This window comes from Solanum stenotomum, chromosome 5 (assembly GCF_019186545.1).
Source record: "Solanum stenotomum isolate F172 chromosome 5, ASM1918654v1, whole genome shotgun sequence".
Classification (NCBI taxonomy): Eukaryota; Viridiplantae; Streptophyta; class Magnoliopsida; order Solanales; family Solanaceae; genus Solanum; species Solanum stenotomum.
Genome location: NC_064286.1, coordinates 3,365,809 through 3,385,104, shown reverse-complemented (window position 1 = coordinate 3,385,104; position 19,296 = coordinate 3,365,809). Strand labels below are relative to the sequence as shown.

The 19,296-nt window shown below is 36.3% G+C and overlaps 3 protein-coding genes across 3 annotated transcripts in view; 1 reads left to right on the top strand and 2 right to left on the bottom strand.

Annotated features, from left to right (window-relative positions):
• The window catches only part of LOC125865690 (peptide-N4-(N-acetyl-beta-glucosaminyl)asparagine amidase A-like), a 74,284-nt gene that overhangs the window by 25,444 nt on the left and 29,544 nt on the right, over positions 1 to 19,296 (top strand). The gene's annotated exons all lie outside the window — the stretch shown is intronic.
• LOC125865333 (uncharacterized) overlaps positions 1 to 19,296 on the bottom strand; it is a 50,594-nt gene that overhangs the window by 4,769 nt on the left and 26,529 nt on the right. The window contains exons 8-9 of the mRNA XM_049545536.1: positions 18,934 to 19,086; positions 18,735 to 18,830 (exon numbers count right to left, since the gene is read on the bottom strand). Coding sequence (XP_049401493.1) covers positions 18,735 to 18,830; positions 18,934 to 19,086 — 249 coding nt within the window. The remainder of the gene's footprint in view (positions 1 to 18,734; positions 18,831 to 18,933; positions 19,087 to 19,296) is intronic.
• Positions 2,618 to 3,484, bottom strand: LOC125865696 (ADP-ribosylation factor-like protein 8b). Its single transcript, XM_049545909.1, has one exon. The coding sequence runs from the start codon at positions 3,383 to 3,385 to the stop codon at positions 2,831 to 2,833; it is 555 nt and encodes a 184-aa protein (XP_049401866.1). The 5' UTR covers positions 3,386 to 3,484; the 3' UTR covers positions 2,618 to 2,830.

Genomic DNA, 19,296 nt, shown 5'->3' with positions numbered 1-19,296 from the left:
GGAAATAATGCCTTGTTTGGAAAAAGAACACTATAAGGCATATCACCATTAAGCACAGTAGATGGCATGCGATTAATCAGAAAACAAGCCGTTGAGACTGCATCGGCCCAAAACTGTTTAGGCACCTTCATTTGGAATAATAGGGCCCGAGCTGTCTCAAGTAAATGTCTATTCTTCCTCTCAGCAACTCCATTTTGAGAGGGTGTATCAACACATGAAGACTGATGGAGAATACCGTGTTGTCTCATGTAGGACAAAAATAATTCTGACATGTATTCTTTTGCATTATCACTCCTCAGAATACGCACAGAAGTATTGAATTGAGTCTTGATTTCAGCACAGAAGGCACCAAAGTGAGTAAATACTTCGAAATAAATCCAAGTCATTCGAGAGAAGTCATCCACAAAAGTGACAAAATACTTGTTCCCAGTTTTGGAGACGACAGGACATGGTCCCCAAACATCAGAATGAACTAACTCGAATGCCGACTCAGCTCGCTTATTAACCCTTGGACCAATTGAGTGACGATGGTGTTTTGCAAACCGGCATGACTCACATTCCAATGATGGAATATTCTGGAATTGAGGGCAGAGCTTCTTCAATAGAGGTAGAGAAGGATGTCCCAATCGACAATGTGCTTCAAATGGAGACATGACACTAGAGCAAGCAACTGACCGAGACTCTCTTTCATCAAGGATGTAGAGGTCATCAGATACATGTCCTTTACCAATAACCTGATTTGTCGTAAGATCACGAAACAAACAATGATCAGGAAAGAACGAGATATAGCAGTTAAGGTCTCTTGTAACTTTGCTAACAGAAATCAAATTGAAGGCCAACTTTGGTAGACTTAGTACAGATGACAGAGTAATAGTTGAGGTTGGTTTAACATTCCCAAATCCAACACTGTTACAAGTTGATCCGTCAGCTATAGTAACGGGAGAGGATGCTTTGTGTGATCGAAAACTAGAAAAAATATTGGGATTACCTGTTATGTGATTTGTGGCCCCCGAATCAATCACCCATTTATTTGATGAGGTGATAAGACATGTTTTATCCGACTCAGTGAAGGCATTAAATGAAGTGGATTCCTTCAATGATTTCTAATATTAAGAGAATTTAGCGAACTCTTTAGCTGAAACCAAAACCATTTTATCAGCTAATGGACTAGAAGCCATCATTTTCCCAACTATTATATTCACTGTATCAAAATAAATCGATAGAAAATCCTCCAAAATTACCCAAACTAGGTGGTGTCTACCGGACACAGCTACACAATCCAGTAAATCACTCAAACAGATCACAAAATTATCACAAAATTGAAGCCCTAACCAACAAGTATCAGCCAACAAATATGAAACACAAGATGACAACCGGGGAATCAACTCCAACACTTCACTTGAAAGGACGAATCTTCTCAAATAAAAACAAAAGACTCAAACAGGTCTCAAACAAACAAAGGACTAATCTGATCCCTCAATTAAAATTCTGCTCACCCAAATCAAAATAGTAGTCTAACACAAAATAGTAGATCCTTTGAGAGAAATAACCACTTACAGATCAGAGAAACAATCAGAGAACGGAAGCAAAAATGAATGATCTCAACAGATCTGATCAAGAGCACTACAAAGTGTATAAGCCAGAAAAGGCAGGAAAACGTCGGAGAGGACAAGAAAGTTAGACCAAAACGGAGTCTGGTGAGGCAGTAAGCCTAACTCCGACGAAGCCAATGGTCTGGCTCTGATACCATGTTATTTGAAATATGGGAATAGAAGAACTTGTATTTCACTATGTTAAGAAGTACATGTATATATACAATCACTAGAGGTTCTATCAAAGGTAAGTAAATATCCTACACATCTTTATATGAATTAGCTAGCTATATAAGGTAAGAGAATATCTTTACAATATCATACAATATTCTGTAACACATTATATAGAGAAAATAAAGATTACACATCCCTAAAGATCCGTCATTCCTATCCCTAAAGATCAACTATTCTATCTATACAAATCTGCCATTGAATCCCTCTAAATCTGCCTTGCTATCCCTCCAAATCAGCTATTCTATCACAATATTTATTCATATGATTCTACAACAAATGTATATGATCATGCTAATTTATATCATTATATAATATATAATTACATTAATATATACAATCATTTAGTTGTCTATCATGCTAACATCCCCCCTCAAATTGATGTTGGTGGATCAAAAAGCATCAATTTGCCTACTAGAAACTGATGGCGTTGTCGTGCCATGAATTTTGTAAACGCATCAGCTATTTGAAGATCACTGGACACATGTGGAAGAGTAATGACTCATTTATCTACAACTTCTCCTATATAATGACAATCCACTTCGATGTGTTTGGTCCTCTCATGAAAAACTGGATTAGTAGCAATCTGAATAGCACTTGTATTGTCAGCGTGGAGAGGAGTAGGATGAGATTGGGGAAATCCAATCTCAGCAAGTAATCCACGAAGCCATACAACCTCGGAGCAAGCAGTAGACATGGATCGATATTCAGCCTCTGTTGAAGATTTTGACACACGATCTTGCTTTTTACTCTTCCAAGATATTTTATTTATTTATTTATTTATTTTTAAAACAGAGAAATTATAATAAATTAGTTTCTTCAAATAAATCAAAGAAGTTGTCCTTCCCCAATAAAACACATTGGTACACAATTTGCAGGCTGGGATAATACATGTATCAATTCTTTCAATTGAGAAAACAATTTACATACAAGAAACTCTGGACTCTGGAGAAACCAACAAAAGGAATAGCCTGACAACTTTTAACTTGTAGATCTGGAGAAAGGGCTCAACTCTTTGATTTTGAATGCTTAACAAGCCAATCAATGACTGAGTCAATATTAGTGGAGTTTTTGCATGATATCATATAGCAACATACCTCGCTATCTGTTATAGATTTCAAGTCCATCTGATCAGTCAATGCTTGCTTGGAAAGGGCTCCAGGCTTGTCAATCTTGTTACCCAATACCAGCAATGGAATACCACTCAACGATGGCTTGCTCAGCAGGTCATGGATTTCACTTCTTGAAATGCTAACATTGTCATGATCAGCAGCATCAACAACATAAACTATAGCAGAAATTGCACGACAGTATCTTTCCCACATACTGCGGAATCTGGGTTGACCTCCAAGGTCCCACAACTTTATAGTCACATTTTCTTTAGTCACTTTCCGCATGTTAAATCCCACTGTCGGTATCATATCTTCACTGTATCCACCAGTAGCAATCACATTTACAAGTGATGTTTTTCCAGCATTCTGCAGCCCTATCAAAGAAAGCTTCATTTCCTGCTGAAAGAAGAGGCTTCGAAGCCAATTGAGCAAAGCATCCCAAAGACCCATAGCTGACGAGAGTGAGAGATCTGTAAAATGTCAGTTTATAGCAGATTTATATGTATATATATAAATCTCTCTTGCTCTCACTCGCAAATGAAAAAATGTGTTTGTTATCTATGACTCTCCAAGAAACATGCACCAACCAGAGACTGAACGACGAGTATCAGGACATCCCGCCCAATCAAAATCACTAAAAGCATTAAGACGAATATCAGAACCACTTGGAAAGAACAATCCACGAGTAGATGTTCCTAGAAGGTACCGAATGATGCGACGAACAGCCACCAAGTGGAGATGACGGGGAGCTTGCATAAATTGACTAACTTGTTGAACTGCAAAAGAGATATCAGGCCGAGTAATAGTAAGGTAATTTAGACTCCCAACTAATTGTCGAAATATAGTTGGATCAGGAAGAAGATCGCCTTCCTCACAACGATACTTGACATTCATTTCCAGTGGGGTATCTACGGAGGAGGAAACTTGAAGACCAGCCAAAGAACTCAGATCCTGAGTATATTTTTGTTGGTTTAGAAATACACCTGAAGCAACATTATGAACTTCCAAACCCAAAACATAAGTAAGAGTACCAAGATCTTTCATATGAAAAGAATCTTTAAGCTGCTGTTGGAGGCAAGTGATTAGTGAAGAATCAGTTCCTGTGATAATAATGTCATCTACATACACCAAAAGAAGAACACAACTTGTAGATGTTTTCCGAAGAAACAAAGATGAGTCATATTAGCTCTGCTCAAAAGAAAATTGTAGCAAAGTAGACCGGAACTTATCAAACCAACCTCTTGGAGCTTGTTTTAATCCATACAAAGACCGCTTCCACTTGCATACATCTGATGTAGGCGATGAGAACAAACCAAGTGGAGGTTTCATATAAATATCTTCTTTAAGATCACCATGGAGAAAAGCATTTTTGACATCCATTTGATAAAGAGACCAGTTTTGTGAAGCAGCAATGGCAATAATAGTTCGTACCGTAGTCATTTTGGATACGGGTGCAAAAGTCTCCTCATAGTCCACCCCATACTCTTGTCTGTTACCAAGAACAACCAATCGGGTTTTGTACCGATCAAGAGTTCCATCAGAATGCAGTTTGATTGAATAAACCCACTTACATCCAATAGGGGGGACATTTGAAGGACATGAAACAATGTCCCATGTGTCATTTTCTTTAAGAGCCAAAAGTTCTTCCTCCATTGCTTTCTGCCAACATTCATGCTTGGAAGCTTGTGAGTAACAAGATGAAACAGATATGTTGGATAAAGTAGAGGAAAAGTCATACCAATTGGGAGTACGAGATACTCTTGTAGATCGCCGAGTAGGCTCAAGAGGACCAGATCTTAAAGAATTCTCAGATTCTAGTTGTGGTGCAGTTTCAGGCGGCGGATCAGCGTCGGGATAGGGTAAAGTTGGCCGATGTCGTTCATACACATATCCAGGTTTGAACCTCTTAAAAGAAGATGATAAATCCTTAAAAGTAAGAAGAAGAGGAGAAACAAAAGATGAATCTACAATCGTAGGAAAGAAATACTGATTCTCAAAGAAAACAACATTTCTAGAAATACGAAATTTGTGAGAACATGGATCATAACAAATAAAACCTTTTTGTGAAGTACTATAACCCATAAAAGCACATTTAGTAGATTGTACAAAAAGTTTATTGCGTTGCAAATGAGGCAAATGCACAAAACAAACACAACCAAATGTATGAAAATCACTATAGTTAGGATTTTGGTGATAAAGACGAAAATATGGAGACTCAAGATTTAGCACTTTAGATGGCAATCTATTAATTAAATAGACAGCAGTAGACAAAGCTTCCACCCAATATTTAGATGGTACAGATGACTCAATCAATAAAGTACGAGTGACATCTAAAAGATGCCAATTTTTTCGTTCAGCAACTCCATTTTGTTGTGGTGCATATGGGCAAGAATGTTGAGAGACAATCCCTTTGTCACGCAAGAATTTTTTGAATTCATAAGACATATATTCTCCACCAGAATCAGATCTTAATAATTTGATGCATGTAGAAAATTGAGTCTCAATGTAAGCCAAAAATGTCTTGAACATGGAAAATACCTCAGATTTGGATCGAAGAAAATACACCCATGTAAACCGACTATAATCATCTATGAATGTCACAAAGTATTTGAAATGAGCATGAGAAATAATTGGTGAAATGCCCCAAACATCACTATGAATGACATCAAAACACTTTGTAGCACGACTACCAAAATTAGGAAAAGGAAGAGTTTTACTTTTGCCTAATTTACAAGTAGAACAATCAATGGAAGCAACTGAAAATTTATTTTTATTTCCCAATAAACCAGAATTTGATAAATGAGACAACACAACAGAATTTGGATGTCCTAGACGCTTATGCCAAACCTCAGTTTTACTAGCAGTAGAAGTACAAGCAAAAGATAGAACAGGAGGAATGGAAAAATGTATAGGAAACAATCGTCCAACTTTAGGCCCCTTCGCGATTATCGTCCCCGACACCTGATCCTGCACAAGACAACCATTACGAGAAAAATTCACATCACAATTGTTATCTACCAATTGTCCAACTGAAATAAGACTAGTTGAGAGCTTTGGTGAAACAAAAACATTCTTGAAAGTTGGAGTAATGTCCCCAACCTTGGTAATGGGTAAATTACTACCATTGGCAATCTGTATTTGTGATGGACCTTGATACTTACGAACATTTTTTAGGATGCTCGTTGAGTTGGTCATATGATTGGAAGCGCCTGAATCAACAATCCAAAAATTAGATGTAACATCATTACCTTGTAATCCCAATGCTGAAAAGGCTGACACGATCATTTGTTGTACCATTTCAGGAGTAAGAACTTGTCCTGAAGATGAGTTATCATCAGTGGAACCATTTATCCTAGCTTGAAAAGCATTGATCCTACGATTTTGAGGGCGCGTGGGACACTCTTTGATAATATGTCCTTGTTGTTTACAATAATTACAGAACTTCTTGCTACAATTGCTAGCAATATGACCATATTCCTTGCAACTATAGCATTGAGTTCTACTTATATCCCTGCCCTTTCCTTTACCTTGAGCAACAAATGCAACAGTGACATCATTTTCTTTCTTAAAAACATTTTGTGTGACAAGACATTGCTCTTCACGAAGTAATTCCCTAAAGCAAACATCCAAAGAGGGAGACGGGTCACGATTCATCAAGTTAGAGCGAACACTCTCAAAGTCGGAGCGTAATTTTATCAAAAAATGGTCTTGCTTGCTTTTCTCATGAACTGCCTGAATTACTGATAGGGATTCAGTAGGTATTTTGGCATAAACAATATCTGTAAATTCAGCCCATAAGTTTTGAAATCCAAAAAAATAATCCTGAACTGAAAGACCTCCTTGAGAGTAATTAGCAATTTCATACTCCAACTGAAAACGTCTTGCGCTATTATTTTGGTTGTAAACCTTTTGTAAGTAATCCCACATGGCCTTAGTTGTCTTGTACGGCCTGAGATTAAGAACAATAAGAGGGTCAGTTGACCCTAGAATCCATGTCATCACCCGAGCATCTTTAATCTTCCATTCACCTAGCTTTGTTGCATCAGTAGGAGCATGATCGCTTCCATCTATATGGCCTCATAGTTCTTTGTCGGTGACAAACAACTGAAATTGAAACTCCCAAGAAGAATATTTTTTTCCAGTGAAACGAACACTAAAGGATTCAAAGTGATGTGAATTCATGCTTTTGAATAGCTATAAAACTACAAAGACTCAAGAAAGCAACAAGAATGACCAAGAACAAAATTCACAGGAGGTAGCCAAAAACCAAGATTTTCAAAAAAAAATTAAAAGGAACCACAGATGACTCTATGAAATAAGACAGCCAATAGAAGGCTCTAATACCATGTCAATTTTCAACTGAATGACTCTCAAAGTGAGAGAGTCTTTCCATTATATAGAGAAAATAAAGATTACGCATCCCTAAAGATCCGTCATTCCTATCCCTAAAGATCAACTATTCTATCTATACAAATCTGCCATTAAATCCCTTTAAATCTGATTTGCTATCCCTCCAGCTATTCTATCACAATATTTATTCATATGATTCTACAACAAATGTATACGATCATGCTAATTTATATCACTATATAATTACATTAATATATACAATCATTTAGTTGTCTATCATGCTAACACAAACCTACTACCTCTTCCTCCACCTTTTCTTACACAGTAACACACAAGACAACGAAATTCCCCACTATCACGGTTCTCATCACAATACTATCACAACACAGCATCCTCCACAAAATTTAACAATAAAAAGTTAGTCCCTCCATCCCATTTTATGTGGCAACATTTGACCGGGCACGGAGTTTAAGAAATAAATTAAGACTTTGAAATGTTTACCAAATTTCTCCTTCAAAAAATAGTCATATTAAAAAGTAGACTCACTTTTCTCTCTCCTCATAAATGTATTGGAGTACTATTTTAAGATTAAGTGGGACCAACAAGGGTAAAAGAGGAATTGTACCTTTAAATACTTACCATATAAGGAAATGTGACATTCTTTTTGGAACTGACAAAAAAAAAATGGTGCCACATAAAATGGGACGGAGGGAGTATAATCTTGTGTCCCCTCTTCCACCTCGGTAACATCATCCTAAGCATTGTCTGAGTACTCAAACATTCAGATACAGCCTTCAGAGACTAAGGGCCTCGTTAACGACTAAATGGGTCAATTCTTCAGGAGTGGGCAAATGTGTTTGTGATTTTGGGGCATCATTAGATTTTTGGACAGGTAACTAGGTTCCCAGAAACAACCCTCTCTCTCACAATCATAATCATGGGCCAGCTCATTCCACAATCTTGTCTAGAAATTAAAATCGACACCTTTTTCATGATGAGCTATATATCATCTATAGGTCTAACTTATATTTAGAAAAGTATATCCTGTGTGGAGTTGTAGACGGCTAAACAGGTTGGAGAACTACCTTCTTTCTCACAAGTCACAACCATACTCGCAGGTAACATACCTTCACAATCTTATTTAAGATTGATTCCTTTTAGTGACGAGCTATCTTTCATCCACAGATCTAACCTATATTTAGAAAACCTTCTAAGATATAAATAGTTAACTACATTTTATAAAATATTAAACACTAGATATATAAGAGTTTCTGGAAGAACTGCTCACAGTAAAGTGGTAGTTCACAATTTTTTATTTTATATCTTGGGATAAGGCACAAGTACCTCCGAAAAACCTGAAATCCTAGCGACAGACATAAACTTAACTAGGGTCGTATTAACCCTAAACTATTTAAAATTGAATAAATGTCACCCTAAATGTTGATGTGGCATGATAACCAAATGAGTATCCTCTGTGTGTATTACACGCGCTTCACTTTTTTCAGTGTTTACTACACGCGCTTCACAATTTTTAAAGCATTAAATCTCTTTTTGTTTCCATTAAAATCCCTTTCTCTTTCTTCATTCTGAATCCATAGTTAGCCACCATGTCATTTGTACCTCTTTTGTCATTAGTTCCAGAACTAGGTTTTCTTACAGATCTGGTTCTTTTACACCTCAACTCGAATCATTTTTGTGTTGAGATCTAGTTTTTCAAAGGAAAGTAAAAATGGTGAGATTATGTGTTGGAATGCGAGGGTTTTTACTCCGATTGATGAGTGACAACCGGAGAAAGACGCCGGAGAAATAGATAGTTCATTCTCATTCTCAGCTCCTAACTCATCATCCACAACCTCAGATTCATATTCATTTCTGCTAACATTCAAAGAATCCTTCCCAAAAACCCCAATTCCCTAAAAAAGCTTCTTCACTAAGCACCGAAGAATTATGAGTTACCACTTACCACAGCAGAAGCCAGAAAAGGACTGAAAGAAGACACACCATGTCTAAGACGAACATGAAAGTGGAATTTTTCATTGGAGAGAGGAAGAGATAAAGGAGGGGTAGCAGTGGATCTTCGAGAAAGTTTGATCTCAGAAACACAAACTAAATAAGGTAAGTAACCCAGAAGTAGGTTTTCATGGAACCACTTTTCAACGACCAAAAGTCTTACCGGACAATTGGATGCACCCTCTATGTTCTCTTTTGCTGTTTCAGGAATCTCATTGCTGGCATTGGCTTTAATTAGGGATATGTGCTAAAGAAAGAATACAAGTCAGCTACCACTGACATAATCTTATCCAATACTTTATAAGACCAAGCATCTAGAAACTGCATAAAAGTAACCTCTAATACTGTGGAGCCACCACCATTTTCTTGTTGGTTTTCATTACTAAAAGACTATTTTTACTGAGATAATTCATCAGTGCCAACATTTACAGCATCTGTTGTATTGCTTAGACCACTCAAATAATCTTTACCACAAGCATCCTCATTCCCCTGCAATGTTTTATTGGATCCGTCATTCGAATTGGCCAAACTTGAAGTCTGAAGTTCGGAGCCTAATACCTGAACATAGACCCTAGTCAAACAGAATACTATTTCCGTTTATGATTACTTGGTGTGAATACAAACAGTTGACTTTTCTAGAATAGACAGAATTCTTTTTGTCTCTTCATTTCATGAAATATATTCTGGCTCTATCTCATGTACTTCCTAGGGCTTTCTCCTATTCTCTCTCAACTTCCTGTTTGATTCTTGGTATTTGCATATTTTCAAAAAATCAAGACATACAATTTAAGGGACAACAATACTTGAACAGATAGTATTTTGCTTTGCTTGGCAAAATCAATGCAAACTAGAATGGTTGAGCTTATGCCTTCATGGTTTTCCTCTATGATTATTGTCATTAATATGATATTACCATTGAAGCCAATTTATTGGCATTAAGTCTAATAGACAAGGCTTTCTGGCTAATGGGTTTCTTATTATGAGTAATTTTGTGACCATTGGAGCCTTTTTTCTTAGTGGTAATATTTTTATTTTATTTTTATGACAGGGGAAACCACAACCGCTACCTTTTGTGTTCCCATTGAGTAGAAACTCTGTTCCTATGCAATAGCTCGCAAACTACACACGAGAGGTAACCCTTATTGGTAATATATTAATAGAAAAATTCTTCTTCCTATAGTAGATTGTGTTGGGTTTATCACAAATTGAGTCCTTGTCAATTTTTGTGCTCCTAATTTTATACTAGAAGAGCTTGTTGAATCCTAGGATACACCTAAGGATAGTCTTTTGACACGCCTCAAGCTATGAGAATTCCCTATATAAGTGTTCATGATGAAGTTGTGAGAAATATAGGAAAATAATATTATTGAATTGTTGTTGTGTCTACATTATTACATTGAGACCCTATTTATAGACTCTAGAATACAATCCTTTACCAAGTAGGATACTATTTAGTATTCCTATTTCTATTTCTATTCCTATTCCTATACTAATAAGATTGTATAAACCTATTCCTATTCTTATAGGATTGTATAAACCTATTCCTATTCTAATAGGATTGTATAAACCTATTCATATTCTAACACTCCCCCTCAAGCTAGTGCATACAATTCATGTACCTAGCTTGTTACAAATGTAATTAACACGAGGATCGATGAGGGGCTTGGTAAGACATCTGCGAGTTGATCACTCGACTTCACAAAATTGACAATAAATTTCAATGTGTTTGATCTTCTCATGAAATACTGAATTTGATGCATAATGCCGATAAAACACAGAGTAATAAAATTACAGTGTTGGAACTTCCCAAACCAAGCTTGCAAAGACCGTTTCAGACCATATAGTGACTTATGTAATCAACATACAAGGCTACTAAACTCCCCCTGAGCAACAAAATTAGGTGGTTGCTCCATATAGACTTCTTCACAATGCAGCGAACATTGTAAGTGCTCAAAATCTAGTATAAAGTACATGGTTCATGTTGGAATCAATAGACAGTCGATATTAAACAAGTCACCGAAAAACTGCCCGAAACATGCTCATATGCCGGAGTATTAGATTTGATGGGTAAACGTGGTCACAATCTAAGAAATAAAATTATATGGGTAGGGTCGGAATGATGTGACGACCCAACTAGAAAATAGAAATTATATAGGATAGTTCGAATTGATGGAACGACCCCATTGAAAATGAGAAATAATATGGGTAGGGTCGGAATGATGGCACGACCTTACTGAAAAAGAAAAATAATATGGGTAGGGTCGGAATGATGGCACGACCCTACTGAAAAAGAAAAATTATACGGGTAGGGTTGGAATGATGGCACAACCCTATGCAAATCAGATTTAAGGAGTCACCGGAAAGACGAATGAAACTATGCAAATCAAATATGAGGAGTCACTGAAAAGACACATGATGCTATGCTACTCAGATATGAGAAATAGTTTGAAAAAATCCACGGTACTACACAAATTAAATATGAAAAGTAGTCCGGAGAGATGCACGGTGCTACGCAAATCAGATATGCAAAAAAAGGTAGTCACCGGAAGGATGGCACGGTGCTACACAAATTATATATGAAAAAGGAGTCACTGGAATGATGGCACAGTGCTACACAAACTAGATATGAAAAGGTAGTCACCAGAATAATGGCACGGTGCTACACAAATTAAATATGAAAAAACAGTCACCGGAATGATGGCACGGTTCTACACAAATTAGATATAAGAAAGTAGTCACTAGAATGATGCATGGTGACCTAACTTTTGCTAACATAATCATTAGCCAGACAGGCAGCATATATAGGTGCCACCCGCCGGCAGCGGAAGCTCTTTAATTCTCTACCAAGTTCGTAGAGGCTTTGATACCATGTGAGAAATATAGGAAAAGAATATTATTGAATTGATGTTGTGTCTAAATTATTACATTGAGACCCTATTTATAGACTCTAGAATACAATCCTTTACCAAGTAGGATACTATTTAGTATTCTTATTTCTATGTCTATTCCTATTCCTATACTAATAGGATTGTATAAACATATTCCTATTCTTATAGGATTGTATAAACCTATTCCTATTATAATAGGATTGTATAAACCTATTCATATTCTAACAGAAGTATTTTTCTTAAAATTTCCAACATTCTCGACGGACAAAACAAGCAATCAATGAGTTGCCCAAACAAACTAGGTCGACAATATGAATTCTCTATATGTTCCACTCTTTCAGGGCACATTTAATACTAATCTCTATAATACATAACACAAACTTAACAATAACGACAATGCCTTGATAAATACAATGAAATAACAGTAAATTACTTGAGCCTCCACCGGTTTATCAGAAGATTCACTAGGCTTACCACCTACGGACAAAACAATGGATGGAAGCCTATTAATATCCCATCCAAGAATTCGACAAATGACCTGACCATAAGCCCTATGTGCCTGCCTCGTGTTCGATATAGTGATCGAATGCAGAACAAGACCCATACAATCCTTAAACCTCTTACTCCACCCTTTCTTACCAACCCCACTACACACAAGAGAACTAAATTCCCCACCGCTCTCATTGTTCTTCTCATAATACTCTCTCAACCCACCATCCTCCTCAAACAACTTGGTGGAAAAGTTCAAATTTTTCTCCCCCTTTTCCACTTCCATATCATCATCATCCTCATACATCTCCTCATCATCATCATCAACTGAGTACTTCAAATACTCCGATACCGCCTTCAACCCCTGTTGCTGAGCCCGGTTCCCAGCAACACTAGCTAATTCTTCAGCAGTGGGCAAATGGGGTTGCAAACTTGGTTGTGCAGTGAAACTGGGCCAGCCAGATTCAGTGACTGGAGACGATTCAGAAGGAGATGGAAAAACCCATCCAACATTAGAATCTATTAAAGCTTCCTTCAGGCTTTTGGATTTCTGCTTATTTTGTTTCTTAAACTGAGTAGAACCGGAGGGTTGTAGACTCACTGGGGTTTGGGGGTGGAGATTGGGGTGGACATGGGGGTGGAGGGGGACTTGATGCCATAAAGAATGGAGGTATCGAACTTCTTCTATTAATCTCTGCTCATAATAAGGATTCATTGGAAAACGTGACATTTTTTACTACTTGAGCAGAAGGGCTTTGGTTGCTACTGTAAAAATGCAAGGGAATCGCCGGAAAATGAAGGGTTTGGAGCGAAATCTACGATTCCAGTGAAGAAAAATGGTTTCCTGACGGGAACTGAGAAGGGGATTTCGGCTGCTCTGTTTTCCAAATTCGATTTTTCAAAAATATTGAATATTCCTTCAATTTCAATTTTATTTATATGGTTTCAACTTTAAACAAAATTTGGGCTAAATTTTATTAAAAATAATAACTATTGGTTAATATATTATCCTTAGTAATCCATAATTAATGAAATAGTAACCTTGACATGCATATAATTACAAATTAGAGGCCTAAAGTCAAACTTTAAAGCGGGCCCTAATATTTTTTTAATCATTTTTCTTTAAAAGAATTATATATATATTTTTATTTAAATTTTTTTGGTTACCACCCATTGTTCAGGAGTCCGCATTGGGACACCGAGTAAATTTGGACAGATTAGAATTTATTTGGGGCTCTCTGAACAACAGGGGGAAACCAAAAAAATAAGAAGGCAAGTTTGGACCTAAATTGTTTTCCTTTTTTCTTTCTTAACAACTCTTTTGCTCAAATAGTTCAAAAAGTCATGTTTCCAATGAATCGTTATGATGAGCAGAGACTAATATAAGAAGTTCGCTACCTCCACTCTTTATGGCATCAAGGTCCCCCCCAACTCCACTCCATGTCCACGCCAATCTCCATCCCCAAACCCCATTGAGTCTAAAACCCTCCGGTTCTACTCAGTTCTAGAAACGAAATAAGCAAAAGTCGAAAAGGTTGAAGGAAGTTATAATAGATTTTGATGTTGAATGGATTTGTCCAACTCCTGCTGAATCGGCTTCGATCACGAAATTCGACTGGCTCAGTTTCACTGCACAACCTAATTCACATTCCCATTTGCCACCTGCTGAAGAATTGGCTAGTGTTACTAGGAAGCGGGCTCAGGAACAGACGTTGAAGGCGGTATCAGAGTATTTGAAGTACTGTATTGATGATGAGGAGGAGAATATGTATGAGGATAGGATGATGATGTTATGGAAGTGGAAAAGGGGGAGAAAAATTTTAACTTTTTCACAAAGTTGTTTGAGTGAGATGGTGGATTGAGAAAGTATTATGCGAAGAACAATGAGAGTGGTGGGGAATTTATTTGTCTTGTGTGTAGTGAGATTGGTAAGAAAAGGTGGAGTATGAGGTTTAAGGACTTAATTTTTCAGAAGTCTTTCATTTCATCAATGAAACTCAAGGATGTATGGAAGCACGTGAAGAACTACAATAACAAGGCAAATGAAATATCACAACACTACAAGGTTAATCAAGTTTATGTAATGGACAACACATCTTGTCCTAAGAAAGTGAAAGATAGAAAGGGAAAAACCATAGTGAATTGCTCTGAGACTTAACAAGATCAAGCAGTAGGTTCTTTAATAAAAAAAGATGAGGCAAAAAGGTCTAAGAGAATGTGAAGTACTAATGAGGAGGGACAAGTTAAAAGTAGCGTTACTTTATAAAAAGAGGAGCATGAATCTTTTCGTTCGAAAATAACCACAAAAGAAAAGACGCCACTTGCAATGGACAACAGCCTCGTCTAATTTCTTATCAAGATCTGGTGTCCATTGCAAGTGTCGTCTTTTCTTTTGTCTTCTTTCTATAGTTATTTTCGAAAGCAAAGAATGATCCTCCTCTTTTTCTAAAGTACCGCTACTTTTAACTTGTCCCTCCTCATTAGTACTTTTCATTCTCTTAGACCTTTTTGCTTCATCTTTTTCTATTAAAGAACCTACTGCTTGATCTTGATAAGTCTCGGAGCAATTCACTATGCTTTTTCCCTTTCTGTCTTACAGTTGCTTAGGACAAAATATGTTGCCAATTACATAAACTTGATTAACCTTGTAGGGTTGTGATATTTCATTTGCCTTGTTATTGTAGTTCTTCACGTACTTCCATACATCCTTGAGTTTCATTGATGAAATGGACGACTTCTGAAAAATTTAACATGCCCCTTGTATTGTTTCTCCTTTTACCATTTCTATTGTCCTAATTTTCAAAAAATTGTTCCTCGTACTAATAATTGCCAATATTTATAAAATAAGTCAAAACTAATTACACCTATGGAAGAAAATTCAAGTATATATATTGGTGAAAAACTAATTTCAACTAAAATATCCAACGGTTAGGACAACACATCTTGTCTTAAGAAAGTGCAACATAGAAGTGGAAAAAGCGTAGTGAATTTTTATGAGGCTTATCAAGATCAAACAGTAGGTTCTTTAATTAAAAAAAATGTGGCAAAAAGGTCTAAGAGAATGAGAAGTACTAATAAGGAGGGACAAGTTAAAATTGGCGTTACTTTAGAAAAAGAGGAGGATTAATCTTTGCTATCGAAAATAACCACAAAAGAAATGACGACACTTCCAATGGACACCAAATCTTGATAAGAAATTAGACGAGGTTGTTTGCGAGTTCGGAGAAAAAGGTAAGGCTTAATCTAGAAGAGCTAACCATAAACGAATCAATCACTAAATTTTTGTGGTGACTTCCGAAAATTTTTATCATGGTAGAGGCCTAACCAACAAAAGGTGTGTGATGCTTCGTTTACTTTTTGACATATGAAGTATTAGTAATGCTTACATTAGTTTTGGTGACATTATTTCTTATACGATGTTTGATTTGATGCATTATAAATAACAAGTCTAATTTAGTGTAGGTACTTTTCTTTGTATTTAAAATTCCTGCCTTTTTCTCCTAACTTGCAAACAGCCTCGTCTAATTTCTTATCAAGATCTGGTATCCATTGCAGGTATCGTCTTTTCTTTTGTGGTCTTTCTGTAGTTATTTTCGAAAGCAAAGAATGATCCTCCTCTTTTTCTAAAGTACCGCTACTTTTAACTTGTCCCTCCTCATTAGTATTTCTCATTCTCTTAGACCTTTTTGCCTCATCTTTTTTTATTAAAGAATCTACTGCTTGATCTTGATAAGTCTCAGAGCAATTCACTATGCTTTTTCCCTTTCTGTCTTACACTTTCATAGGACAAGATGTGTTGTCCATTACATAAACTTGATTAACCTTGTAGGGTTGTGATATTTCATTTGCCTTGTTATTGTAGTTCTTCACGTGCTTCCATATATCCTTGAGTTTCATTGATGAAATGGACGACTTCTGAAAAATTAAGCATGCCCCTTGTGTTGTTGCTTCTTTTACCATTTCTATCGTCCTAATTTTCAAAAAATTGTTCTTCGTACTAATAATTGCCAACATTTTAAAAATAAGTCAAACTAGTTTCAACTATGGAAGAAAATTCAAGTATATATATTGGTGAAAAACTAATTTCAACTAAAATATCCAACGGTTAGGACAACACATCTTGTCCTAAGAAAGTGCAAGATAGAAAGGGAAAAAGGATAGGGAATTGCTCTAAGACTTATCAAGATCAAGCATTAGGTTCTTTATTAAAAAAAGATGAGGTAAAAAGGTCTAAGAGAATGAGAAGTACTAATGAGGAGGGACAAGTTAAAAGTAGCGTTACTTTAAAAAAAAGGAGGATCATTCTTTGCTGTTGAAAATAACCACAAAAGAAAAGACGACACTTGCAAAGGACACCAGATCTTGATAAGAAATTAGAAGAGGTTGTTTGCGAGTTAGGAGAAAAAGGTAAGGCTTAATCTAGAAGAGCTAACCATAAACGAATCCATCACTAAATTTTTGTAATCTGACAGTTGTTATTTGAAGGTTAAACTTGTTCGAGTTACCAAGAGAGAGCACGAGATTACAAACTTATAGTTTTTCCCTCAATCATATAACAATCATTATCATGAGAGATGATCTCCTGGAACGGGAGATCTTGAAAGCATGAGCTGTTTCACGATGCATTCTCAAAGTTATTGAATAATAAGTCCATTATCATTCAACTCTCCTCACTTGAAACATCATTGTTTTCTTCATTTGCAACAATCACATCTGGCAGTGGTTCCTGGATGACAGATAGTAACCATATTTCAGATCAAAAGTAATGATATCGAATATATGAATTTGTTACAAGTCTAAGAAAGTAAGAGGGAACTAGTAGTTAAATGACGATACAACAGGGACACCGAGAATATGTAAGAACCCAGGAAGTGACAACTCAATGCTGAGTAGCACATTTCTCTTTGGCAGTAGATATATATAAGACAAGTTAACTACGTGAAATATGCTTCATAATTATATGCAATCCTTTATAAATTTATATATCTTAACCGTTGTGTAAACAGTGACTACAATTCCTTTTGGTAGAATGGGTAAAAGCAGGTGATGCGTGATTGTGAAGGTTTTACATCTTAATTTATTTTGTTTGATCACTTCAGAATGAGATTATACATGGGAGCATTGAGTGCATGCAACACATAACCGACGAGACAATATTGAGACTGCAAAAAGGTGGACAAACTTTTGACTACACCAAGTCAGATTCAATGGTTTAAACTTTAGAGGCCTATCCTTTGTAGACAGCTAACCTGGTCTGAGAAGCAACACTCTTTCTCACATATATACTTATGGTAAACCTACCTCCAAATTCAGTCTATGATAAACTCCTTTTTTTGATGAGCTATCTATCATCTATAGATCCAACTTATACTTAGAAACGGCCTTATCCTGTGTGGACTGCTAGTTAACCAGGTTTGGAGGACCAACCCTCTTTCTCTCAGCCATACTCAGCGGTCACCTACCTCCAAAATTGTCTAGGATTTTTGGCAACCAATGTGAATATTTCTATTATCAAAAGAGCCATATACAATCTACGAGCACCACCCTTCAATCTCCTCTAAGTAGGATTAGTAGTGGCCTCAAACAAAAATAACAAACTAGTTACATAATTTGTGCCAAAAACTCCTACATCTAATTGCTCTTTTGGTATTCTTATACATTTCTATCCTTACTACAATTTCACGTGTAATATCCCTCACTATATCAGCATGTTGAATATTTGTTCCTTTGAATTGTTTCCTCTTCCTTGCTTTCCAAATGTGGTATACCACTTCTTCCAATGCTTCTTTTTTATCATCTCCAAAGTGCATTTTTGTCTAGGATTGTCTCGTTTTTGTGATGAGCTGTCTCTAACTTCCATTTAGAAACTTCCTTTTTTATTAGTTAAGTACATGTTTATCAAATATTAAAAGATGTATATGTTGAGTTGCAGGAAGAGATACGAGAAAAGTGATAGTTAACAAATTATTCATCTCAGAAACACAACACAAAGAAGGCAACAAACCAGAACAGATCTTAACAGAACAAACTTTCAACGAAGAATGCTAGACCAAAAGCCTTACCAGACAATTGGATGCACCCTCTGCGTTCTCTTTTGCTGTTTCAGGTATATCATTGCTAACATCTTCATTTGCATTGGCTTCACTTGTGGACTTGTGCTAAAGATAGAATACAAGTCAGCTACCACTGACATTATTTCCTTCAATACTGTCTAATTTAAAAGGTATTTGACCAAACATATAGAAGCTGCATAGAACTAACCTCTAACGTTGTGGAGAAACCGCCATTTTCTGGCTGGTTTTCGTTACTGGAAGACCTGTTTTGCTGAGATAACTCACTGCTGCCAATATTTACAGTATCTTTGGTATTGCTTATATCACTCAAGCTGAACTTACCACCATCACACTCATTCCCCTGCAACATTTCAAAATGTTTACAAATTCAATTTATGAGATACGATAATAACTTGAACAGCCAGTATGCCACATTCAGTGCGAACCATATAGTTTTAAGCTTATACTTTCATTGTTAATCACATTGGAAACTTGACCATAGTGATGTTAACTTGTTAACGTAAAATGGCACAAAAAAAGAAATTTGTTGTAATTCTATTTCCTTCTTCTC

Bases quoted from the DNA above. Each gene is read 5' to 3' on its own strand.
- LOC125865696 (XM_049545909.1), bottom strand. From the start codon at position 3,385: ATGGGTCTTTGGGATGCTTTGCTCAATTGGCTTCGAAGCCTCTTCTTT.